The 25,808-nt window shown below is 37.6% G+C and overlaps 3 protein-coding genes and 1 long non-coding RNA gene across 9 annotated transcripts in view; 2 read left to right on the forward strand and 2 right to left on the reverse strand.

Moving 5' to 3' along the window:
• Positions 1-1,810: 1,810 nt before the first annotated feature.
• On the reverse strand, positions 1,811-19,976 carry LOC114137898 (uncharacterized). The gene is made up of 3 exons (XR_003594129.1): positions 19,797-19,976; positions 8,467-8,469; positions 1,811-2,158 (listed from the first exon to the last, which is right to left on the reverse strand). It is a non-coding gene; the product is annotated as an uncharacterized LOC114137898 (long non-coding RNA).
• Positions 2,970-7,109, forward strand: LOC114137897 (isoaspartyl peptidase/L-asparaginase). Of its 2 annotated transcripts, none has more exons than XM_028006733.1 (7): positions 2,970-3,088; positions 4,300-4,507; positions 4,954-5,096; positions 5,298-5,461; positions 6,150-6,268; positions 6,397-6,507; positions 6,792-7,109. In XM_028006733.1, exons 2-7 carry the CDS (start codon positions 4,321-4,323, stop codon positions 6,998-7,000), a joined length of 933 nt encoding a protein of 310 aa, XP_027862534.1. In that variant the 5' UTR covers positions 2,970-3,088; positions 4,300-4,320; the 3' UTR covers positions 7,001-7,109. The 2 variants fall into 2 exon arrangements, with proteins under 2 accessions (XP_027862534.1, XP_027862535.1); XM_028006734.1 differs by lacking the exon at positions 2,970-3,088 and adding an exon at positions 3,831-3,968.
• On the forward strand, positions 8,806-22,651 carry phf3 (PHD finger protein 3). 3 transcript variants are annotated; one of them, XM_028006727.1, is made up of 16 exons: positions 8,806-8,947; positions 10,476-10,726; positions 11,659-11,775; positions 12,709-14,026; positions 14,124-14,391; positions 14,750-14,801; positions 15,920-16,040; positions 16,979-17,135; positions 17,223-17,339; positions 17,546-17,668; positions 17,767-17,911; positions 18,005-18,191; positions 18,272-18,419; positions 19,254-19,343; positions 20,112-20,307; positions 20,400-22,651. In XM_028006727.1, the coding sequence occupies exons 2-16, from the start codon at positions 10,492-10,494 to the stop codon at positions 22,085-22,087; spliced, it is 4,962 nt and encodes a 1,653-aa protein (XP_027862528.1). In that variant the 5' UTR covers positions 8,806-8,947; positions 10,476-10,491; the 3' UTR covers positions 22,088-22,651. The 3 variants fall into 3 exon arrangements, with proteins under 3 accessions (XP_027862528.1, XP_027862530.1, XP_027862529.1); XM_028006728.1 differs by having other exon boundaries at positions 8,808-8,947; positions 10,480-10,726; XM_028006729.1 differs by lacking the exon at positions 11,659-11,775.
• A 1,735-nt stretch (positions 22,652-24,386) lies between these two features.
• Positions 24,387-25,808, reverse strand: part of eys (eyes shut homolog) — a 180,253-nt gene continuing 178,831 nt past the window's right edge. For all 3 annotated transcript variants that reach the window (XM_028007727.1, XM_028007726.1, XM_028007728.1), the window contains one exon: positions 24,387-25,752. In XM_028007727.1, the coding sequence (XP_027863528.1) occupies positions 24,560-25,752 (1,193 nt within the window). In that variant the 3' untranslated portion in view covers positions 24,387-24,559. The remainder of the gene's footprint in view (positions 25,753-25,808) is intronic.

Raw genomic sequence — 25,808 nt, forward strand, 5'->3', positions numbered from 1 at the left:
GCTGCTGCCCCTATTAGACCTTGTTTAGATTTGCCCTGGAAGTACAAATGTGGTATAAAAGTTATGTCCTTCAGGTTATCCTTTTTTATGCAGATTACATAAGTCCCTTGACTCTGTTTTTGACTTGAACTCAATTTTAATATATTTATGCAACGCGGTGATATGCCGTCCTGTCGGAAGTCCTGTCATCAATTATATGAGGTGACGTCAGTGTCCTGAATGCGTGAGAAACTCATGCCTGCAGAGAATTGCATGCCCCGTCGCGGGAACGCGCATTGCTCTCAACTCTCACATATTGATAACTATCCATCCATCCATCCATCCATTTTCTGTTCACCCTTGTCCCTAATGGGGTCGGGAGGGTTGCTGGTGCCTATCTCCAGCTACGTTCCGGGCGAGAGGCGGGGTACACCCTGGACAGGTTATTGATAACTAAACGGACTGAAATATGACCGACGAGGCAACTTTTAAAAATATTCGCAACTGTCATGCTTGTTATCCATAAAAGCCCTAAAATTGTGGGTCTTCTTTGCCAAATTATGTGCTTTTTCTATTAACAACATAATAGTTCAAGCATTGTGTAACATCAAAACTTTTTAACTACGCTGGTTGCAAATAAAAAACTGTCTAAAAATTACATTTACTAACGGTAAATTGCACAATTCGGTAGTAGTAATAATGAATTCTAAGTAGTGCATGTTCATCAGAAAACATTCACACTGTTAACTTTTAGCTATAAAAGCACAAATAAATGCACAACACAGGAAGAATCTGTGTCAGCTGGTGGGTTCTCCACACAATGTTGGAAGTACCACTTGTTGCAGCTGTTACAGGCATTATGAAAATTAAAAGATTCAAATGGTCAAATTATTAAATTTAGGAAAATCTTCTCATGTTCTGTAGCTGTCTTTTTCCATTAAATATTATTTATTGACAGAATGTAGAACCTGCTATAAACCGGATCTGCTAGGGATAACATGCAACATATACACATTCTACATATTAGCTATATTTATATCTTATTCATGAGTTAGATGCAAGTAAAGAGGATTCTTTTGAAATTATTTTTTGCTGTTTCACCAGGGGATGCAAATATCAGCAGCCTCAGAATTTGCTTTCCCAAAATGTCTTTCTTAACTCTCTATTTGTCTGAGTTAACAACCCTGCATATCAAAACAGGGTATTTGTATACCCTGTTTTTCAACGCAAACGGTATCATACAGATATGAACGTCACACCAGAGAAGATGTGTCCTTATGTAGAAAATTTGATACAACCCATAACTGTCTATAATCTTTTCACATTGCAGGGTGTTTTCTGGCAAGGGAGATTTGGAGGCTGCTGATATTGACCTTCCTCATCTGGCACAAGTGGACTATTTGATCTTATACATATCAACAGGGTAAGACAGCAAAAATCATTTAAAGGGACTCCGCTTTAGTGTACTAAATGTAAGTAGTACATGTTCATCAGAAAAAATCCACATTGTGGATGTTTTCCACAGTCTAGGTGTGGTGGATGCTCCTCCCACCACCACATCGTGTTAGTATTTTTTCTTTATATTACATTACAGTTTATACATTTAAGTTAGTTATTTCATTTAGACATATATTTTCTAATGGGTGCACACTTTATTTAATGTCTGTCTGAATGGTTTATTTACACTTGTCTTTTGTTTGAGGTGCTGCTGAGACAAACCAGCTGGAGGAGGAAACCTGGAGCATACCATTTGTTTTTGAAAGACTGAAGGGGGAAGACTTGTTTCAAGTTGCTTTTAATTAGTTAATTTTGTCACTTAAATATTCACCTATTGTTTCTGCTAAGTAAGAGTTAGTTTTGCTTTATTTATTTCATAGAATGCTTTAGTTAATTTTGTATTTATTTGTTCTTTTGTTATGTCGTGCCTCCCTCATGTGGTAGATTTAGGTTACTCCACCCCTATTTAAGCAGCCTTTTGTTCTTTGTTGGCAGGTCAGTTTTGTTTGTGTTCAGTTAGAATTCAGTTGACCTCAGTTAAATTGGGCCCAAAATTGTTATTTATTCTTTGACTTATTTTTGCATTAAATCTTTATGTTTTGTTTGCTATTTTGGAATAATTAAATTGAATTTTTGCTACTTTGAACATTTTTTTGTCCTCGTTTGAGTCTGGTCCCTCACACTAGGGTTTTCCACAAACTAACTTGTGTAGAAGGAAGAATCTGTGTCAGCTGGTGGGTTCTTGACACCATGTTGGTACCACTTGTCGCAGCTGTTACATGCAATCTGAAAATGAAAAGATTCAATAAAATTTAGGAAAATCTTCTAATTATTCTTTAGCTGTCTTTTTCCTTTAAATAATACTTATTTACTTAACATAATGTATCTTCAGAACCTGCTATGAAGCTATTATAGCAGGTTCTGCTATAGCGATAACATGCAACGTATTATACACATTCTACTTAATGTCTTATTTCGCATTTTTAGACCTACTGATAACCAAATTTTGCATTTACCGTCAGCGAATGTAATTCTTAGACTATCTTCTATTTGTAACCACCGTTTAAATGCTGGTTAATAAGTTTTGATGTTACACAATGCTTAAACTATTATGGTCCTAACAGAAAAAGTGGGGAATTGCACATATTGATTATGGACAACCCTGGACATCCTCTTCATGAGACTGTCTTGGGAAGGCAGAGTATCTTCAGTCAGAGGCTTTTTCAAATTAATTTGACATTTAGTTTCCCTTTGGGATTAATAAAGTATTTTTGAATTTGAATTTTAATATTCAATGTAAAACCTTCGACTCAAACGACTCGGCAAAGGTGTCAAAACCGTATTTTCTTCAATTAATCTGTGAAAGAAGATACACCTATAAGGGCTTATATGGATAAGAAACATGCAAGTTTTACGAATATTTTTAAAGGTTGTTTGGTCAGTCATATTTCGGTCCGTTTTGTCACTAATATCTGAGAGTTTATAACGATGCGCGTTCCCGCGACTGGTCATGCAATTTTCGGCAGGAATGCGTTTCTTGGCACAACACCCCTCGCAGTCTCTTGGTGTCGACGGACCGTCTCTTCTGCAAGAAGGTTGGAAGTTATAACAGGTAGGAAAACGCTGAAATATCACTCTGTGAAATACATGCTTTCACAAACTGTGCGAAGTGAAAAGAAAACGAGTGTAAAGACCCCTAACTGCTCTCCAAATCAGCGCTACGTCATCCACTGTACAGAGACAAAAAAGTGAACTAACATAAAAAAATAACATTTAAGCAGGTGCGAGCTGCACAGAGAAAGATGGGGTTTCGCTGCCTGAATCCCCAAAAGGGGTAAAAATAAAATGTTGAGGGGTATAAATTTTTATGTATCTCATGGTCTGTATTTTAACATTTACCATAGACGTGTTATAAGTTGAAGAGATTTCAGACCCTTCGTAAAAGTGGGCCATACCTTAAACCTGCTGTTTATTGTACCAACCTGCGCTTATAACTCAAACCCACTACAGAAATTCCTCAAGCATTCACAGTGTGTGCAGATAAATTCACTTTTTAATTATTTGCGTTTAGATTGTCTTTTCACAGTTATGTACATTCCACAAAGCCTCTTAGTGTGTAAGCAAATCTTTTTTTTTTAAAGTAAAACTTTAGCTAAATAAAGTTAGCAAGAACACATTTTGTTGTGCTTAATAGTTGAAGTTAGCATACGATTTGAAGTTCCTTTACGAGCGGCAGTTTCACTTTCCTTAAAGAATTTGAAAGGTTGAATCACATGCCAACTTCTATAATGTGTGTGGTTGGTTCATGCAAAATAAACTGTTAAATTGCGGATTATTTGTTGTAGTCCAAAACATGCCAGAGAGTTCTGCCTGATTATTTTTTAGGACTGCTCTTATTTTCTGAAGTAAGAAAGGCTAGCTCCCCATTACCTTTTAAGTAAAATGCTCAGTTTGCTCAGGAAATGTTCAGACACCCCACGTAATGCTGACTGGTAAGTAGTCTTGCCTGCTTGTATTTCATCTTGACTCAAACACATAAGTTACCTATTTGGACGAAAGTCCTTCTGGTATCTGTTGATAACTGATATACCTTCAGTTCAAATTTCAAAGTTCAATGTTGCTCTATGCATCAGGTTAAAATTTTGTTTATTATGGCCTTCAGTCAAAGGTGTGAATGAGATAATACCTTTATAATAGTATATTATAATTAATTCTTTTATTTTGTTTTAATTTGGACACAGCAATATAAAAGCAACTCATTACATGCTTAACAAATGTCAGGAAAATGTTTGGATTATGTTGACATTCTTGTCTGTGTTAAAGTTTTCCTGCAGGACCCTACTGATGTCAGCAGTGTTAGTTGTTCACGGTGGTGCCTGGGCCATACCAGATGAGATGGCCCCTGCCTCTGTTGATGGGGTGAAAGCAGCAGCACGCCATGGAGCTTCAGTCCTGAAAAGTGGAGGAAGTGCACTGGATGCTGTTGAGGCTGCTGTTAGGGCTTTGGAAGACAATCCCATTTTTAACGCAGGTGCATAAAATTCCATTTATCACTTCAAGATAAATTTACACAGCTTAGTTTGAATTTACAATACTCTAAATGAGTTATCTGTTAGTAACATAGAAAACAACTGATAATACCCATTTACTATGCAATCTAGACGTATCAGAACATTGTCTCCATCTAGTGGTGTTGATAGTAATATTTTAATTTATTTGTAATGTTCCTTAACTTGTGCTTCTTGGCCTTTTCACAAGATCCATCTTCAACATTTTAGTGTCTCATATCCCTCAGAAGTTTGGAGACTTTAAAGATTGTAATAGATCTGGGTAAACACCACAAAAGCTGAATATTAACAATGTTTTATTGTGGGAGCGTGGACAATTGAAGAAGGCGTAGCCAAAACATGCAAAATCTTGCTATGTTTTCTTTCTGTACAAACACATTACAAAATATCTTTAAACCATTCCCTTCAGGACATGGAGCAACACTAAATGTTGATGGAGAAGTGGAGCTGGATGCCATTATTGTGGATGGAAGGACACTTGCCAGTGGGGCGGTGTCTTGCGTAACAAACATTGCTAACCCTGTGTCCCTGGCAAGAGCTGTCATGGAGAAGGTCTTTTTATTCTACTTTATTATTTATTGTTGTGTTGTGTTCTCTTTCTTTCTTTAAGGAAAATAAAACATAAGTTAAATAGTATTAGTGATGGATGGGGACTCTTTTTTTAATACTTTTGCTTATCAAATATGAAAAAAACTCAAGCATTATCATCAGTTAATTGAATTTTAGTATGTAATAAGCTGTGGAAATTTTCAGACATCCCACGTAATGCTGACTGGTAAAGGCGCGAACCAGTTTGCAGAGAGCATTGGCATCAACACCTTTCCCACTGATAAACTGGTGACAGAATATGAGAAGAAGGAATGGGAAAAGCACAAGAAATACATTGCAGGAGTAATGCAAGAATTCAACACTAAATGGTATGCAGTTTTATAATGCACTGTTCAATTGAACTTTTATATGATGGATGTCTATTCTGTTTTCAGTAAAACCAAAAGCCCTTTATATCAAGCCATACGTTTTGATCTGAGGAGGCTACTCAGTCAGACAATAATATTTGATTGTCTATTAGATTTTTCTAATGTTATTCTGACTATTTATAGAGTTGAATGATATCTAACAGCAGATACAATCTCACTTTCATACAGATAAGTTGATTTTGAGGACTTTGAGCCCAATTGTACAAAAAGCTTTTATTGCAATATCTCTGTTAGATAGTTAAATGGCAGTTTTGATTACATTTAACACATATTCCTCGATACTCAGTTTTTAACATAACTGTCTCCACACTCTTATTAAGCTGTCTAATTTTGGCCACAAAGATCTGTTCCACTTAAGGGAATAAAGGACAGTGAAAGTTCATCCTAATGGGTACATATAAGAAGACAGAGTTTCAATCTACCACAGCTGAAATTCTGTAGCCTTAAAAATATTTCAACAAATCAGTCCTTTGCAATTTGCAAAGACGATTGGAACTTAATATGTTGTGCAGCTTTGGGGCCAACATACAAATCCCCTTGAATCTGACAGATCACTCCAAATTATCTGTCTGTTTATATGCAGACTGCACGTTTTATTTTTTAATTAACAAACATTTCTCATTGAAAGGGCTCATGATACCGTTGGGGCGGTAGCTGTGGACTGTGCTGGGAATGTTGCATGTGCAACATCAACTGGAGGCATCAGGAATAAAATGGTTGGCAGAGTTGGAGATTCTCCTGTGATTGGTAGGTAGTCATTTGAAATTCCGAAAGAACTTAATTATTTTTCACTAAATTTTTTAATGAAAATAATTTTTAATTAAATTCTGTTCAAACAGATTAAAAAAATTTTTTTTGTTTGTCTTGTAATTAAGGCTGTGGAGGATATGCTGATAACTCAAGTGGTGCTGTATCATGTACTGGACATGGAGAATCTATTCTTAAAGTGACTCTGGCCAGACTCGTCCTGTCTCATGTCGAACAAGGTAAAAAAAAAAAACAACAAACAAAAAAACCACAAACCACATAAAGTAAGATTTTGCCTGTAGTCAAGCATTTTTTGCATGATCAAGTTTAAAGTTAGATGAATTTCTGTGCTTTTTTGTACTGCTGTAATTTTCAGTTCATAAACAGTTTTTTTAGGTGAAAGTTTCAAATGTTCCAGCCCTTTAAAAAAATTGAATTTTATCATGTAACTTTTAGTGAAATTAAACGACCACACAATTATTCAAGCAATAAGTTCTCTTTTATTTCCTTTCTGCTGTCACAGAAAAATCAGTAGCAGATGCCTCACAGTTGTCCCTGCAGTACATGAGTGATCGTGTCCAAGGAGCAGGTGGCACAATTGTAGTTGCTCCGTCAGGGCAGTGGGCTGCAACATTCACCACCGAGCGGATGGCTTGGGCTGCTGCTGTAGACGGTGAGCTGTGGTTTGGCATAAACCCAGAAGAGAGGCTGAAAGAGAAACTGTCCCAGTAGAAGAAGGGTTTTTTAATTAATTTTTTGAATAGTAAATGACAATCATTTTAGAAGTAGTGTGTTCTCTTTTATAGAAGTGTTTTTCTTTCACTCTGTGCATATTAGTGAACAATGGACTATAATTAAATATGTGTACAATAAGAAAAAGAATGAATTTGCTTTCATTTCAAAAATATAAATGGGAAGTATGTTTATGACTGACTAATGTATTGATTGCTTCATATGTGTTTCATAAAATATTTTCACACATTAAGTTGTTTATTGTCAAACACATATTTGACTCCAATGGTAATAAAAAATCTCTTGTAAAGTAGACTCACAAGGACTTATTGGCATTCATATAATTCCAAACATTGCTGTCTTATACTGTCTTATACTGCTTAAGCTTTTGTATGTTTCTGAAGTGGCCTTCTAACATCATATATAACTAGAAATAGAGAAAGTGTTAACTTTTGCATACAAAAGACCACATTTCCAATTCCTATTTAAAAAAGAATTAAATAAGAATTTAATTCTTATTAAATTAAGAACTAAATTCTTAATTTAAGAATTTAAAAGATCATTTAAAATATGTTTAAAAGATCTTTTAAACATTTAAAAGATTGCTTTTAAATGTTTTATTCAGTTAAAATCAATCTTTTAAATTAATAAAACAATGCCTCGGTTAGCTATATTTATTTTATGTAGTATATTTTTGCAACAATTTTAAAATGCAAGCTTTGTAAACACAAGGGAAATAGTCTAACTATTTGGGCTGAGTGTGGAATAAAACTACCAAGCTCAGTGTTGAGAGTTTGTTTTCATGGAAACTACCTATGAGTTTCTGTAAGGTTACTTAATGGGTTCAAATATGTATATATGTCATGTCCGTTATGACATATGACGTGTCATGTGTTCTTAGACAGGTTGTCCTAAAATGTGAATTTCCCTTTGGGATTTATAAAGTATATTGATTGATTAATTTTTTCAAACCTAATGAACATATTATTACATATGGGAAGTCATGTTCTCAGACAGATAAGATCATGTCAAACAGCTGGACTTTATGTATGAACATGTCACAGCTGATGTGTTACTTTTAAGGGGATTTGGGGATAGCACAATAAGAATGTTATTGGGGGCAAAAACAATCTGACCGAGGGAGAAGAGCAGATCAAAGGAAGAATGCCTTTCTCCCATCTTGGTAAGCTAAAGATTGTTTATATTCAATAATGACACATTTTTCCATTTGTTCGATTTTCTTGAAACTTTTTTTTTTTTTACTTTCAGAGAACCATTGTAAATGTTTCCTAAACTTTATGGGTTGATCAAGACCTAAAAGCTTCCTGCACTTTATAATGTCCTAGTTCTCAGAAGATTCTGGGTGTACCAACAGGTAACTCAGCATTCTATTAGAATGACCAGTCCATTTAAATCAGGTGTGTTGATGTGCAAGAACTGGAAGCCATTGTTCTAATAGTCAACACAAGCTTTTAAAAATGTCATAAACAAGATATTAGTAAAATAAATATCAAAACAAGGCATTGTCCAATAGGACTGGTAGAAATCTGACCTGAAAAATTCTACTAAATAACTAAAGTCTAAGTCAAATGGCGTCTTTTTATTTTAATACATCGGCTTCAACCTTTCGGACTAGAGATTCTCACTTTTAGATTATTCGAGCTGTTGCATGTCAACCCCGCCATACTGACACTATTTACTTTCAATATATGAAATATATTTTGAATATAGTAGAGATGCAAAGTAATATAGGCATAATATCCGTCATATTTGGAGAATGAGCTTCTTTGCTGTCCGTAAACAGAAATCACGTGACCACTGTAGTCGCCTGTCAGGAGCTTTGCAGCAGCGGGACGAATGACGGCTCCGTTAGAGGAAGTTACTGGGTGCAGCTGTGCTAGAATGTAACCTTATACGAGTGGGCAACGTTATCGCGGCACAGGAGAGGTGAGTCTGCTACACACCAACCAATCATTCACAATAACCCAACTGCAAGTCTATCACGACATGCACGTAATCGGGATCTTCTAACGGCCTCGTATCAATATTCAGGCTACAAACAAACTTGATAGCCAAGGCCCGTGCTAAAGCTATCTAGCTGCCGCCGTTTCGGAGATTTAGCTCCCAAGATTAGCACAAAAATATATGTCATAAATAATCAATGTTTTGAATGTAAAAGCACCCGACATCTTTGAAGCAAAGAGTGGTGGTAAGGTTTGTAACATCGATTTACTGTAGGGGTATATTTTTCTCATAAAAGTAAAGCGTGCTAGCATCCATGATGGCGTTTTAAAGCGGATTGTTGTCCTGCAGTGCTAGCATGCTAGCCTGCTAACACGTTTTAATTGATTCAGCGAGGCATTGTTTTGGTTGTAAATTTTATGGGTGGATTTTTAGCTTAGCCTTACTGAAAACAAACATGAACCTATCAGATTCCCGTCTTGTTTTGTGGCGCACACTCTGTTTAAATGTGGCTTGTTGTGTAGTCTTTGCGGCTGTTATCCAGAAAATATTGGATACACGTCATCCGCTGCCTTACTTTTAGCCTATTTTACAAATTGACCACTAAGAGTTCTCAAGTTGAATTCGCTAATAAGTACCAGAACTCGTATTTAGATTGTTTGCAATCTCTGTTGGTAAACACGGCAAAGTTTAGCCAGATGTTGAGCCACTCGCAGTAGCAAAAAAATAAAGTTTGCTTGGCCCAGTTGTTTTTTTTTTTGTTTGTTTTTTATGCATTGGCACATAACGAACGTTCGCAAATGCATCCTGATTCTTATGTTGACGCAAACAATTGCAGCTGAAACGATAGTACTATTTTAAAATAAATCCGTGATTATGGTTAGAAATTCAATTAGCTGCGTTTTAGAAGCTGAAAATCTTTAAATAGGTGCAATCCACTTATCTCTGTATTCTTCGGATTCCATGAATTGTTCAACAATGTTTGAAAGTTTTACTAGCTTAATTTACATTTTACGTGACATGACCTTTCTTTCAGACCTTTAGACCCATATTTGCTGTAGAGTATTTTTACAGTTAAATATAAAACATTCTGCTTTAAAACAAAAATAACATTCAGCTTGCATTTCTTTTCTAATTAAAATTTGTAGTTAAATCCTAAAAATGAATTTGTAAATTATGAGGAAATCTTCATTATGCGCAAGTTCAATAAGCAGGCACAGACATATCAAATCGATCAGTTACTTTTCGGTACATATGTACTTGTCAGTGTTATGTAACGGCCTACTTGCTTAATTTAAACAATGTACCTATCTTTGCGCAAATCAAACATGGTTTTGTTAAATCAAAATCACAATAACAAATATAAGGTATGTTTTACACAGGGAAAAGGAAAACATTTGCATGTATTCATAATATACATGATTAAAGCCTTGTGGACGGTTTTCTTAACATTAGGAATGCAGTATTTTAGTTTGTGCCACTTATTCATACTGTGTTTGCTGTTTTGGTTCAGGAAGGCAGCAGCATTCATGGATATTGTGGACACCTTTAACCATTTGATACCCAGTGACCAGTTGGATGAGTCCTTAATATTGAATCAGAATTTGGAATGTGAAGCCAGTAATGAGTTTGGGACAGGAGCCAAACTGGAAGACTCTCTAAAGAACATGCTCAGTGACAAAGACCCCATGTTTGGATGTGCAAGCACTCAGTTCAATCTGTTGGAAAATGAAGATCCTGCTTTTCACATTGCTGGCTCAACAAGTAAGTCCAAAGCCAAACAATGTTGAGAAAAATGATCTTGTCTAGATTTTGGGTTTGTACCTTTAAAAACAAAAAATGTAAAATTCTCACTCGTTTTATGAAACCTTTAAAAAAGAAAAAGTTTAATAAACATATCTGTAAAGAGGTTTTCTCTTTGCTGGTTTTGCGTAGTTAATTTTTAAGCCAGTTTGACCTGAGTTCAAACACTGAGATGCTTTTGTAAGATCCTCATGGTAACCAGCTGTGTGTACGTAGACCTTGTTTTATCAACACAGAACACTTGCTGGTGCGAGACCCAGTTTGATAACGTTGAGTTAAAATAATAGTTTCACAGTAGCAAAAATGGCAAAGAAACAAAGCTGCATTGCATGACTGCTTTTCTGTTTTTGTTCAAAACAGAAAAGCAACAACTAGTCCTGCAGTTAAGAAAACACTTTAAGTGATAATATTGCAGCGATAATATCATCTATAACATATGTTTATTTTGATTTTAATAAAAAGGGGAAAAAAATACATTTAAAATTTTTAAGTAACCATGCAAAATATTGCACTGTTTTGCAATTATTGTCATTATAGAGAAACACAAGTATATCAGGCTGCATTCAGCTGGTTGGTTCATTGGAATGTTAGCCTGCAGAGCTCAGCTGAGTTAATTAATACAAAAAAAAAATGAACATTAGGAATAATATAGTAGGAAAAATAAGCAGTTTTGAAATGGGCTTTTGTAAAAATTATTATATTTTGATATCTGCGACAGGCCCAAGCCTTGTCAGCAGTATGTGTAGATCAAGACTTTGTTTTAAGCACAATAAAAAGTCAGTAATATTTGTTACTGTCATTCAAAAGCTGGCATTTAGAATTCAATTGTAGTTTACTTGCGCTTTACGTCAGAATAAGGAGCAGCTAGATTCTTTCCTCTTTGGTTTTTGTAGGTCCGCGTAGGGATTCAGAATCTGCAGGCCTCTCTAGTGAACTGAATGTTGCTGAGACCTCACAGGATAAACAAATCACTGGCAAGCAGAAGAAACATCCCAACAATTTAGACTACGGTAAGTAGGGAGTCATTTAATGTTAGGTGAAATGTTGATTGGAAAAACAACAAAAAAAAATCATCTTGTGATCAGAAAAAGAAATTTCATGATTGAGCGGTGATCATCTGGCCGGAAACAAAAAAATAGTTGTTAGACTCTGAAATAAAATATACATAGTGATCTGGTAAATTATAAATTGCTTCAGTTATATCAATAGATGTTTGTTTGTTTTAGAATTGGTAGTTTATTTTAAGCCTAGATGTACACGGAGTTTGATAAGGAAGCCTGCTGTCGATGGACAGTCTGCTGCTCACCATCGTCTTTTGAGTCTATGAAATAAATGTTTGCTTTTATGCAAATATTTAGACCAGTAGAAATTAGTTACATTTTTACACTAATAGTTACTGAGAAAACAGAAGAGCTCCAGATATGAGAGCTTCATCAAACAACACAAAAGTTAGCTGTGTTACGTAACGCTGCTTTATTTTGTTATTTGAACTTTTAACCTCTGTCAGACATGGATCATAAAGCATTTAGAAATGTTTGAAATTTGTCCAACCAAGTTGAAATACTTCTTTCTATTATTGATGTTTTTTATTGTTAAGAAAGTAGACAAAAAACATTTTCATTATTGGAAAGGCACTGAAGCCGGCTAAAATCGACAGGTTCCCATTTCAGTGACAGACCACAAACTCTCAGATTGATGCATCTCCGATGTTAATTTAATCCCTTTAAAGATATCATGTCCAGCTCATAACGGTCAGTGAGAAAATTGTTTATGAATTTATTAACTTACAAACCTATGTGCTGTGAAGACCCTTCCCAAAGAGGATGGTTTTACACAGGAAAAGTTTGTTCTCTAAATGTTTGGTCGTTAGAGAGCTTTTTAACATGTAGAAATTTGCTAAAAAGACAAGGAGTGATATTTGTTTTCTGTTCCTTCTGCTTCAGATCATAGAGGTGACAAACAGCCAAGGATGTCCAAGAACACCTTAATCAGAGGACGACCTGGAAGGAGACACGGCAAATGGCTTAGCAAGTCTTTTCTCATTGAGAAAGGAGTTAAAGGCGCACAGCAGAAGAAAGAGTTGACTCTGGGGGGGCGTATTAACATCAGTGATCTAGACAGTGGAGTATGGTTGAATCCTACAGTCGAACTGAGACGGCTCACTGTCACAATTGGCGGATTTAAAATTGAGTTGCTTCCCGGACCCTCATACACACACAGCCTTGACACGGGTGAGCCAGCGTGCTTCGAGGACGGCTTCTCTTATGGTGGTGACATCGACATGGCCATTTTGCCAGAAGGTGCTGTCTGCATACAGAATCCAGTACCAGAAACCCCAGCACCAGAAAATGCGTCGGCCATTGATGTAACGGAGAAGGGCTTATCTGATGATGCAAATCTCGGTTTAGGCCCGTACGTAAACCCGAATGATGTGCAGACGTCAAACGGAACAGTAATAGAAACCATCTCCACGCAGGAGATGAAACACGAAGATAAGAAAATTCCAGTAAAAAAGAAAAGGCCGTTCCACAAAGGAAAGGACGGTGTCAAACATCCACTGAGCATTCAGAAAGATATAGCTGATGAAGACAAGACTGATGGTAAGGAAAAGCTTCAAACTGCAGCCAAAATACCACCAAAGCCTAAACAAGGACCAACACTGAACAAGAACAAGGAGTTGGGTTCATCCAAAACAAGCCACACGGATAAGGAGCATAAAGCGACCCAAGACAAGCCATCCAAAACCAGAGAAGACCTGCACAAAATGAAGACTATGAAGGACAAACAAGATGCTTCTCCTTTGAAAAGGCACGTAGAAAACACACACAGTGAGCACGCTGCTAAAGTTCAAAAGCTGCAGAGTGGAGGGGAAGATAAAATGAAACCAAAATCACCAGGTACACCCAGCTCGGCTGCAAAGAAGATACCAGTAACAGCTAATCGCGCTGGCGACCATCAGGGAGCAGCTAGGCAAAATAATCCTCATAATATCTCAAAAGCTGAGCATCACCACCATCATCCAGGCAATTCTCTAAAAACTCAAGAGGGAGGACAGGAGAAAGCCAAAAAGCCTGAAAAGATTTTCCAGAAACAAAAAAGCAGGAATTCGAGGAGCATCTCTTTGGATGAGCCAGAGCTGTTTATTCCAGATAACGCCCCCCCTGTGAAGAAGGAAACAGTTGAAGAGCAGCCTGCTGATACTGAGAGTGTCTGGGATGGAAACAACTGCTGTGGATTGTGTAAAAAACATCATAATAACATGTGAGTGCTGCTCTCTACTTATATATAACACGTACAATACCTGAATTCAGGCATTTTTTCGAGAAACATCTTTTAAACACATTGATGCTTCGCTTAGGTTCATGGTTGGATGCGGTCGTTGTGATGATTGGTTCCATGGCGACTGCGTTGGCCTCGACCTTGCCAAAGTGCGCGAGATGGAAGAGGAGGACCAGATGTATGTGTGTTTAAAATGCTGTGAGGAGGAAAGTAAGAAGATGGATCCTGAGCCCTCAGCAGAAGCCAAGCCAGAAACTCTTGAAGTGCAGGATCATAAGCCGCCTCAAAAACCCCGTCCAGGGTCGTCCCAGCCGCTCGCATCAGGGGGCGTCAGACCAGTAAGGAAGGTAAGCAGAAGTCTTTTGGGAGGTCTCAGTTAAACAATCTGTTTTTTATTTATTTGGTTTTATTTTACTAAGATGTTTGTTTCCCCAGCTAATTCATCCTCTATTAATCACAGCCAGTGTTTCCACTAAGTAAGGGTTTCTTCTCTTTTTGCTTTTACTTTGGCTGAACGAGAGGTGTTCGGATAACACATTCCACTCAAACATTTAGTTTCTCACACACTTATCTCACCTACCATATCTACTAGCATTTCTGTGTCACTGGGGACTTTCCTTTTAATGCACAGTTTGTTCTGTTTGTCTTAATGAATTGTCTAAGTAGTATATCTAATGCATTTTGTTTCTTGTTATTTTGAAACAGGATGCAGAAAGGAGACAGTCCACAGATGTCAAAGAAGCAGCTCATAAAACAGGTGCAGATAACAGCTGTGAATGTAAAAATATTTCTGTCTAGTTCTGTTAGCCTTGAGGCCAGAAGGCCTTCTTTGGTTCAGCTTTCCTATAAGAACGTCCACAAGATTTACTGAAGACTGACGTTGAACAACAATCTGCAGTACTTGGTTTTATTTTATATAAATATTATTCTGTTTTATATATGTATATATCTTTAGGGGTGTTTCCTTTTTTACCCTATTTTGATTGAATAGGGTAAAAATAGGCCAGACACATACGGGAGCAATTTAAGCACTTGCATATTTGATAAAAAACATGTTTTAATTAATAGAAAATAATTTTGAGATTCACCTTTGCAGTCCATTTCATTTCTAAAATAACTATTTACTTTTTGTTTGTTTTTTGTTTTGCTTTTTTCAGTCAGATACATTTAATTGTAATTTAAATATATTTAAAAAAAATATATTTTAATTGTAGTCATAATTTTGGCTTATTTAAAGAACAACACTCTGAGAAGTAATTAAGTCAAAACTAAAAAAATTAATTTTGCATTTAAGATAAACAAAAAAACTGTTTAAATGTATTCTACACAGAACTCCTCAAATGGCATAGTTTTAGCTTCACCTGGTTTAAATGTTGCAAATAAATGAGTAAAAAACTCAATTACGCAACTTTTGCTCTCTACTTATTAATTAGTTAAATGAAAAATTACTCAACAGATTAGCTCTACGATGTATTGCTGTTAAATCAAGCAGAAAGAGCTGAACTTTTCACATGTTTTTGATGCAACCTTTACTCCAAATGATTAGGCATTTATGAAAGAAATGCAAACTTTTTGCATTTTGGGTGATAAAATGCTTATTTTCTAATTTAGAAAAACATTTTGTATCTTTTGATATGTTTCTAATAGTGTATACAAATCTTCAAGTGGTGAAATAAAAAAATCTGCAGAATGTTCTAATTTTTTAAATCTGATTAATTGTTAGATTATTTGATAGAATAAACAATCAAATAATTGCTGCTGAAATTTCTGCTGAAGTTAAATTTGATAATCCTTTGATATACTTTTTTGTAACTCACAGTTTAACATTTAATATTTATTACCTAAGCTGACCATATTAACATTCTCTCCTCACAGGTAGTCTGTCCAAACACGAATCTAAAAGCAAGGCTACGTCTTTGACTTCGAAGAAACCCGTGTCTGTGGAGGCAATCAGGAAAAGTGTGCGTGATTCCCTGAGAGAAATTCTCACACAGAGGTCAGTATATTTTAGAAGTAAACACAACTGTTAACCCTTTCTGATCATATTTCCATGACGACTCTCATCTGTGTGTGCGCTGTCAGGAGCGAAAAGGGAGACCCTTAGCTCCACAGCATTAGCAAAGAAGTGATACGATGTATGTCATACTTTCCCCTTAAAACCCAATATCTGACTGACCTCGGGGTCATTTCTCTCTTGCAGGCTGTTTAGTTACATTCAATGTTTCAAATACAACCACTTGTGTGCTATTTTCTACTCTTATTCTCTGCAGAAGACTGCAGAAACTATGGGGTATATGACCAACTTTGCAATGTCTTATGATAAAGCTTTAAATGTACCCAGTTTTTTCCCCCCATAAAATATACTTAACTGTCATAAATGTGTATATTTGTAACTACAAACTCCACGTTGCAAGGAAGCATTAAGCACCGTTGAAAGGAATTTATCCCCAGATATTTTATTATTACCTGCAATAGAATTCTTGTTCCTTAAACTGTTTAAAATAGCATGTTTATGTAAATAAAAGCAAATCGTTCTCATGTTAATACTTTAATTTCTTCCGCAATGAGAGACTGTAGATATAAAAAGGTTTAGTTAATAAAGATTTCAGTGGTTAACAAAATGTTAGTAAATGTTATGAACTGTAGTATATATTGTAAGGGTGGATATTAGCAGCTGAGTCTTGCTGGGTCTGAAAAGAACCAGCAATTTACCTAAACTGTGTAGGTAAATTTAAATTCTAATAAAATTAAAAGTCTCACTCAAAGTAAGACACTTTTCTCTGTTCTCCCCAGTTTTTGAATTTCACATTATATATTCTAGCTGAAATAAATTCTAACAATTATTTGTCTAGAAGCACATCTTGTCCAAATCTATAACATGCGTAATCTAAAATCTGCGTATTTTCTAACTAATTGACATCTTGTTCATTTTAGGTTGAAGGACTCAGAGCTAAACATCCCAGAGGAGAGAGCCTCTGAGGTTGCCAAGAAGACTGAAAGAGAGCTGTTTCAACTTTATAAAGACACTGACCACAAATACAAGAACAAGTACAGAAGCCTGATGTTTAACCTAAAAGATACAAAAAATAATGTAAGTGCCTATTTATGCCAGGCTTAATTCAAATGTTTGCCATTATACCATCTTCATTTTGTAATTTGTAATTGTTTTCTCTTGCAGGTTCTGTTCAAAAGGGTTCTTAATGGGGAAATTTCTCCTGGTAACCTAATTCGCATGAGTCCGGAGGAGCTGGCCTCAAAAGAGTTGGCTGCCTGGCGACAGAGAGAGAACAGACACGTATGTGATTCTTAATGTTTTCTGTTTGTTATTGCACACACTGATGACTTGTACTGACTTTCTTGTTGAGCTTTGAAATTAAAAGTGAATCTCAAGAGGTAAATTTTACTCTGTGTTGAAAAGTTTGCATGTTTTTGGTCTGTTTTCTTGAAGTATGCCTGAATTTTAAGAAAAGAAAAAACTTATATGTGTTTATTCTGTTTTAGACTATTGAGATGATTGAAAAGGAGCAAAGAGAGGTGGAAAGACGACCCATTACTAAGATTACCCACAAAGGTGAAATTGAAATCGAGAGCCAGGAGCCGATGAAAGCACCAGAGCCTGTAGAGGTAAATGCCAAAGTTTAAAGCAAAAATTATTTTTCTTAAACATGGCCAAAAGCTGTTCAATGATACACGCTGAGCTTTTTTTTTCTCTTTGTTTTTAGCTTGAGCCTCTCCCCAAAGTGACTGAAGAAGTACCAGAACCCCCCAAAACCCCGGAAAGAAAAGAAGAAAATACAAAGGTTGAGAAAGACACTACAAGTCAACACAAGTCTCACTTATTTGATCTACATTGCAAAATCTGCACAGGTAAGAGCTGGAATTGTTTTCCTGATTGTGATCTTACTAATTACATTAGCATTCCAACCATCCAACTTGGTTTATTTTATTTTCTATTATAAGGTCGTATGGCGCCCCCAGTGGAAGAGGCCCAAACCAAGGTGGCTAAGGTTGCAACCACAGTAGTACGGAGGCATTCAGCTAAATCAGAGGAGGGGAAGAGCACGCCGCCTCCTTCAGTCGACGACGACCTGCACCTTACCGTTTTGGAGGAGAGCTTCAGAAATGCCAAATCAGGCTTTGAACCAAGGTGGGAAGCACTGCTTGACCTCATATGACTTTGCCTCTTGCAAGTTTTTCTCACTGTTGCTTTCCACTTTTTTGCTGCAGGTCAGATCACGTGGCTGGAAGAGATGAAGAAGCCGCTTTCCTTTCCAACTTGAAGTCCCTGTGGCGAGGATTCATTCACATGCACTCGGTGGCAAAACTTGTGACAAAAGCTTTTCCTGTCTCAGGCATTTTGGACAACTTATCGGAGGTAAAGTGGATACAGAAAAGCATGTTCATATTCTGTCGTAAAAAGTAAACACTACAGTGAAGTGCAGATGGAAATAGGCATTCAGGTGCAGCCTATGAGAAGTGTCTGGATTAGCAGCTGTGCGCCCCTTACACAGCTCAACAACTCTCAGGGAGTAACTTCAACACAAAAAGAGTCAGAAAGGCTCAAATTGTTTGACTGCCACATAAGTGGCTGCTGTTACCTGTGAAGCATGCACAACCTCAGAGACATGACCAAGATACTTGCAGCATCCTATAACTGCTTAGAAATGTAATACTGTAAAATAATAATTTAAAAAAAGCAATACAATTTCCATCCATCCATCCATTTTCTGTTCACCCTTTGTCCCTAATGGGGTCGGGAGGGTTGCTGGTGCCTATCTCCAGCTACGTTCCAGGCGGGAGGCGGGGTACACCCTGGACAGGTCGCCAGTCTGTCGCAGGGCAACACAAAGACATACAGGACAAACAACCATTCACACACACCCCTAGGGAGAATTTAGATAGACCAATTAACCTAACAGTCATGTTTTTGGACTGTGGGAGGAAGCCGGAGTACCCGGAGAGAACCCACGCATGCACAGGGAGAACATGCAAACTCCATGCAGAAAGACCCCGGCCGGGAATCGAACCCAGGACCTTCTTGCTGCAAGGCAACAGTGCTACCAACTGCGCCACTTGACTTTGTCAAATAAAAATGAAGTATCCAGCAAATAGCTTTAAGTCTTTAAACAGTTTTTAAAAATCTGGTAAATTTGCATTTCTAATTTTGTTGGTCTGTACTGTGTTAATGTCTTTTTTTTTGTCTCAATAGGACCTTCCAGACAGCATCCAAGTTGGTGGAAGGATAAGTCCTCAAACAGTCTGGGACTATTTAGAGAAGATTCGGGCAACTGGGACAAAAGTGAGTATTGGGCATCTTTTCTTTGTTTGGAATCGAGCAAAAGCTAAAATATGAGTTAGTAATCTCTACCTGCGTTAATTTATTTTAAGTATTTTAGTGCACATGGATGAAACGGCAAGGATTTTACTTTATATAGAAGTTTTCTAAGTTGGATTCCAAATCTTTTTGCATGGAACATTTATTTTACAGATTCAATTAGGAAAAATAAGTAAATCACAGACACTGAAATCAGTGAGATTTCAGATCTATTGTTTTGTAAGGCTTCAACTTAGAGATACAAGACAATTCAAGAACATCATTAAAAAATATTTTTCCTAGCGTTTCTGCTGTGAGCGGTCATTAATGGCTTACATTAATCAGAGTTATGTCATGCTGTGTGAGAGAGCAGTCCTGATCCCATAAAACAGCATCTTTAGTTATTTAGGACAAAGCCAAAATTATTGCAGAGATTACGTTTTGAAGTTGCTTCAACATCTTATATTAACTATTAGTACAGTCAGTACCTAGTATTACTAAAAAAAGCTGTTTTTATTTTTATTCTTTGAGAGTGTAGATCCTTACCTTCTTTCTGAGATTGCCAAATGCCTGCCAACATTTTCATATTTCACCGGCTAAACGCTCAATAACACAAAAATGATTGTTGTTTTTTTAATGTGTCAGAAGCTGTGGCCTAACTTAAAGTGGATGTCTAATTTAATTATGCAATAATTTATAATGTAATTAAACCTTTTTTTTTTTAACCGACACATGGCTTTTGTTTCATTAAAGGAGGTGTGCCTGGTCCGTTTCTCCCCGGAGACAGAAGAAGATGAGATCTCCTATACTCTTCTTTATGCCTACTTCAGCAGCCGTAGGCGTTTTGGGGTGGTATCCAATAACCTGCGACAAGTGAAGGATATGTATCTCATTCCCCTTGGTGCCACAGAAAAAGTTCCTCATCAGCTTGTTCCCTTTGACGGGCCAGGTAACTAGGGCAATAAAGAGTTTGTAATTGTTTTGTTTTTATTTTGTAAACTTACTCATGCAACACTTCAAAATAATTGATATCTTTGATAGGTTTGGAAAACAACCGTTCCAACCTCCTCCTTGGACTCATCATTCGCCAGAGACCAAAAAGAGATTTCCTCACTATGGATGTGAGTGAATCTACGAGGATTGTCCCAGAAACCAAGCCCATCACAGTTACCACAAAAGTTACAAGAAACACTGAGGAGGAGGAAAAATTGTTCCTCTCTTCTCTGACCGCTTCTCTCAAAAAAGAGGTGGAAAAACCCCTCGATACCAACGAAGACGAGCCTATTGCCGATTCCTCTGAAGAACCAGCTGCAACAGAAGAGCCGGGGAACCAGGAGACACAAAAGCCACTTCGCTTTCTTCCAGGTGTGTTAGTGGGATGGGGCGGGGAATTACCTCCTCTGCCAGATGTCGGAGATAAACCTGCGACAACAGGACACGACACCCCGAAGACCAAGCCTGCTCCCAAAACAGATGCATCAACTGGTGACTCAAAGGGTCCGACAGCTGGTGCCTCTTCTCGTTTTCTCATCAGGAAGAAAGAAACTAAATCTGTTAAAGCTGGACCGGAGCTGCCGTGTTCTTCTAACGCGTCTGCTTCCAACATCTCCTCGGGAAAAGTCTCTCCTGTTGTGGTCCATCACACATCAATCACACTGAAAGATAAGCCCCCAGATGTATCGACTGAAGCGTTCCTGGTGAGCATGTCGGCATATCCGAGTGGCACTGAAACCGGCGGTTCTGCCTCAGCAAACAAAAGCAGCTCTGGCCCATTGTCTGAATCTGAAAAGGAAACAAGTGAAGGGAATTCTCCGCTGCAGTCAGAATCCCAGGCTACTGCAGATCACACAAACAGCTCAAAAGCTCCTTTAAGTGGAATACTGAAAAAGTCTTCAGCATATTCCTCAGAGAACGAAGATAAAACAATGGTGCAACAAAAGGATAAAACCTGCCTTCCCGATGTTTCAGGTCCTAAACCAGTCCTCGTGTCAAGCAGTATTAAAAAGGATCCACTGTTACCATTTCACCAAGGATATTTGCAGCTCTCACAGGCCAGGCACAAGCTGGAAGAAATAAATCAAACCCCTTGTAAATCATTTCCCAGTAAGGATGATCCTAGCCTGAGTCATCCTGGTGCTGCAGTTAGTCAAAATCCAAATCCTCCTGAAGTCCAAGGACATCAAGAATTGTCGAACACAGAAGCCTCTGAGCCAGTCGCTGGCAGCTGTAACAACTTAGGTGCCACGACTTCTAACACTATGTCCAACTTGAACACAGAAGACCAGAATGTTAACATGCAGAGCGATCAGGACGGCACTTCAGAGGCCCTTCCTCCGCATCCCGAAAGCCTTTCAGAGCCAACCAGCCATATATCATCCGGGGCCAGAGACCAGAAACTTCTAAACGAGAGCTACACCGACCCCTGGGAGAGGCCGCGAAACACCGAAGACAGAGATCACTATGGGAAGCACAGCTACCACAAGGACTCGTACCACGAGAAAAAGAGCCGGCACCATGACAGGGAGCGGGAGAAAAGGTACGGCGACGACGAAAAGTACAGGGAGAGGAGCAGGCACCACGGCCACTCAGAAGACCGCCATGGTGAGAGGAGGAAAGAGAGGCATCACAGCAACGATTACAGCGGCCATCACAAGGACAGACACAGGCACAGGCGGGATTCTGATTACGAGAACGGACGTAGAAGTTCAAAAGACAGCTACTCGTCGTAATACTGTTGCGTTGATTTTTTAAATCCTGCCTAAAGAGTGTTTTGAGCTCTTAAGGACTTGAAGCGTGTTGATCACATGGCTGGTACATGCCACTTTTCTACACTGGCAATTGATAAAATTATTTTATACAACAATGAAGTTCCATTTTATGTTATTAATGGTGCAGCCAAATGAGATCCCAACTGTTTTGTTTTTTTTAATTCAAACCAACAAAAGAATACTGGAACGGTTTAATGTTTTATCTCTTCTCTATCTTGTTTATATTATGCTGCTGTACTATCAGTCTCCTGGTCACATGCAAAAATGTGGGCGAATGGAGAACATAAGATGAGCTCCACATTTTAGCTTGAATGTTTAACAATATTTAACTATGGAAAATCTAAACAGCAGCTTTGTGCTTTTTTTCTATTTTAATTTCTTTTAAACTGCTTCAATATTTTATAAGCTTTCGGTTGAGAAAGTGTGTACATTTTGGCTTGTAACATACACTAGAAATGTGTGCCTTTGCACCGTGTGTTTATGTACAGTTCATAATAAAACTAATCCTTTTGTATTGGTAATTACCAAAGGTGGCTTTTTTTAAAAAGTTGCTACATTCAGTAAAAAAAATTCAAGTGTTAACACAAATGTTTAAAACAAAAATGAAAAGCATGATCTGCTTTTATTTAAAACCAATTAAAACAGTGCAGCCCTGAAAAGAGTGATGGGTGGTGGCCCTTTAGTTTCCACACCATACCTGTCGGGCAGAAATATTTGCCAACAGCTGACTTTATATTTCTTGCAATTGAGGAAAAAGTAGCAGCAGCAGCAGCAGAAGTTTTCCTTCGACCAACTGAACAGCATTTAGCTAAAGAATTGCAACATTTTAGGGAGGGACCATGCTTTGTTACATTTTACTTTATAATACCAGAGAAAACTGAGGACTTGAAGCCCAAAGTCACGGTTTGGCAGACAATATTTACATTATTCAAACCATAACATTTTGTAGCCTTGTTCTACCTTGATAGTGGTAACCAGTCAATGCTGAGTTTTTTTTAAGGTGAACTGTTTTTAAGGTTCCAGCTTTGGCCTTTATTTGATAGTGGTCAGACAGGAAAAAAGGTTGTGAGGAGTGGTCACCAGGCAGGATCTCAAACCTGTGACGGCCACGTCGAGGACCGAGGCCTCGACGTGGCCTCAGTGCATGGATCACAGACTTTATCACTGTTCCCTTCGATGCTGAGTGTTAAGCATCAACTTTGATCTTCTTTCCCTCAGTAGAGATATGGAGTAGGTACACTTGGTCATTTATGTTAAAGCAAATGGCACCAATTTAATGCATTTACACATCAAATGCAGCAAACAACTAGCTGAAGTTCAAACTAAGGATCAAACTGGGAAAAAATTAGGTCTTAGTGACTGAATGTGAAATGTTTTTCTTTTCCAAGTGGGCTGATTTGAACATTGTAACTACTGCATTTTCGCTCACTACTATCCAACAAAGAATGCAAAAATATCCAGTAAGTGGCAATAATTTTGGAGGAAAGTATCTTGTTTATGAGAGAAGTCCAGGTAAATAATCAGTCATAACCAAGTTCTGTAGAATATCATCTCTTAATGCAGAGCACATTGAAACTTGAAACAGATGGGCTACAAATGCAGAAGACCACATCAGGTATGTTAGCCTAAGAACAGGAAACGGGTGACAATTCAAACAACCTCACCAAAATTGGATAGTAACAGAACAATAATTTGATGTCAGTCTCAGTTTTAGCTGCAACACAGATAGTAGGACCAGAGTTTGAAATAACACAAAAGCATTGATTGATCCAACCTGTCTTGTGTAAATACTGTGTTGATATTTTTCTATGACAACTGAGAATCAAACAGCCTGCTTGAATAATCTTACAGACCATGACCAGTCCTGATAAATACTGTTGACAAGATAGTGCTTCACAAAGCTTCCACAAAGTTTACATAATCTAAAATAGTTTCTAAAAGTGAATTTATCTGAACTCCAAATACCTCATTAGTCGCATTTAGGATGTGGTGGAATGGAGTTCCATCCTGAATGTTCATTCTAGAAATCTTTTGTGTTATACTATTATGTCAACATGGACCAAAATCTCCCAGAAATGTTTCTAACAGCTTGTTGAATTAATGCCACTTAAGGCAGCTCTAATGTTATAAAAGTGGTTCAACCCATGAATAGCAAGGTGTACATAATAAAATGGCCAGTGAGTGCATGAATGGCCAATCTCTGGAAAGACACAAAATTTTTACTGGGAGAAAAAAATAAAGTGAAACAGAGAACTTAAAATTCTTTTTATATATGGTTTAATCCACAATTTTTTTGTGTTTGAATGCAACTCAGTCAAGTCACTATTACTCTACAAAACTATATACTGTCTTCAACAAATAATTGTAGAACTCCTTACAGTCATGTTGTCTTTCCTCCAGGTTTTGTAAATGTCCAAAGTTAGAGTTTTACTATCATTCAGTGCCTTCAAAAATATTAAAGCCTTCACTGTTTTTATGAAAAAGGACTGGGTTCCCATCTCCAAACAAAAACACATTTCTGATATTTCCTTCAAAACCCTTTGAAAATATCCCAGAAGTGACCACTGATACATTTTTGTAAAATTCAAACCCGCCAAAGTAAGCCACACCCCCAGAGTTTAAGGCTACATATCTCTCAAATGGGTCCAAATCTTCAAACAGGATTTCCTCATTGTTGAGAAACACTTGAATAACAGTACGGTTTAGATTTAAAGACACATTATGCCATTTTCTACAGCAGAAACTGTGATTTTTTAAAGTTATTGGAAGGGTAAGTCTTTCTCCAAGATTAACTGCAATCTTCAGATTTCCTTCCTCAAGTCCAACTGCAAGGTAGTCATCATCTTCCTGTTCGGCCATCCCTAGCCACACTATCAAACCGTCACTTGAACTGGCATAAACACTAAACGAAACCTGTGTGAATTTTAAGTTTCTTGTGTTAAATCTCTGATCTTTGTATTTAATGTGAGAGTTTCCAACAAACCTGAATATGTCTGTGGACATTTTAGTGTCACAATATGTTCCTCCCCATCCTAAGAGACAAATGCATCTGTAGGAGAGCATATTAGCTGGAGCACATATTGAGCCATGTCTGCAGTTGTTGTTTACGCAGCTTACAGACTGGTTGCACAGAGATCCAGTCCACAATGATGGACATGTACATATGAATGAGTCAGCCCCTGTAGCTTTACATTGACCTCCATTATGACACACTTTGTATCCACAGGCTGTGCCGTCCCAGTCCTCGATGTTTGCTCCACCAATAGCTCCTGTCTCTGTTAGCTCAAGTTCTCGACCATTGATTATAAGTTCTCTCAGACCACCAGTGAAGCTCATTGGTTCATGTTCAGTTGCTTCAGGGCAGACAAAACTCAAAGTGGACACGCCTCCGATAAATATGTTAGTTGCAACATCAAGTGTAGTCATCCCTTCAGTCCTGTTTTCTCTAACCTCCTCGCTGTCCAGGCTGAGGAAGCCTTGGTGACCAGTTCGGCCAGCCTTCACCACATGCCATGTCCTGCCATGAAGGTCCACTGTCTGGATTGACTGCAGAACATGGGTGCCATCACCCAAATTGTATCTCAACTGGACAAACCCAGATGTCAAGGAGAGACAGAAGAAATCTCCTGAAAAAAAAATGCATTTCTATTGTTAGCTATCATTATTTCTTTTTTGTGGTGGA

The sequence above is a fragment of the Xiphophorus couchianus genome, chromosome 22, assembly GCF_001444195.1.
Source record: "Xiphophorus couchianus chromosome 22, X_couchianus-1.0, whole genome shotgun sequence".
Taxonomy (NCBI): domain Eukaryota; kingdom Metazoa; phylum Chordata; class Actinopteri; order Cyprinodontiformes; family Poeciliidae; genus Xiphophorus; species Xiphophorus couchianus.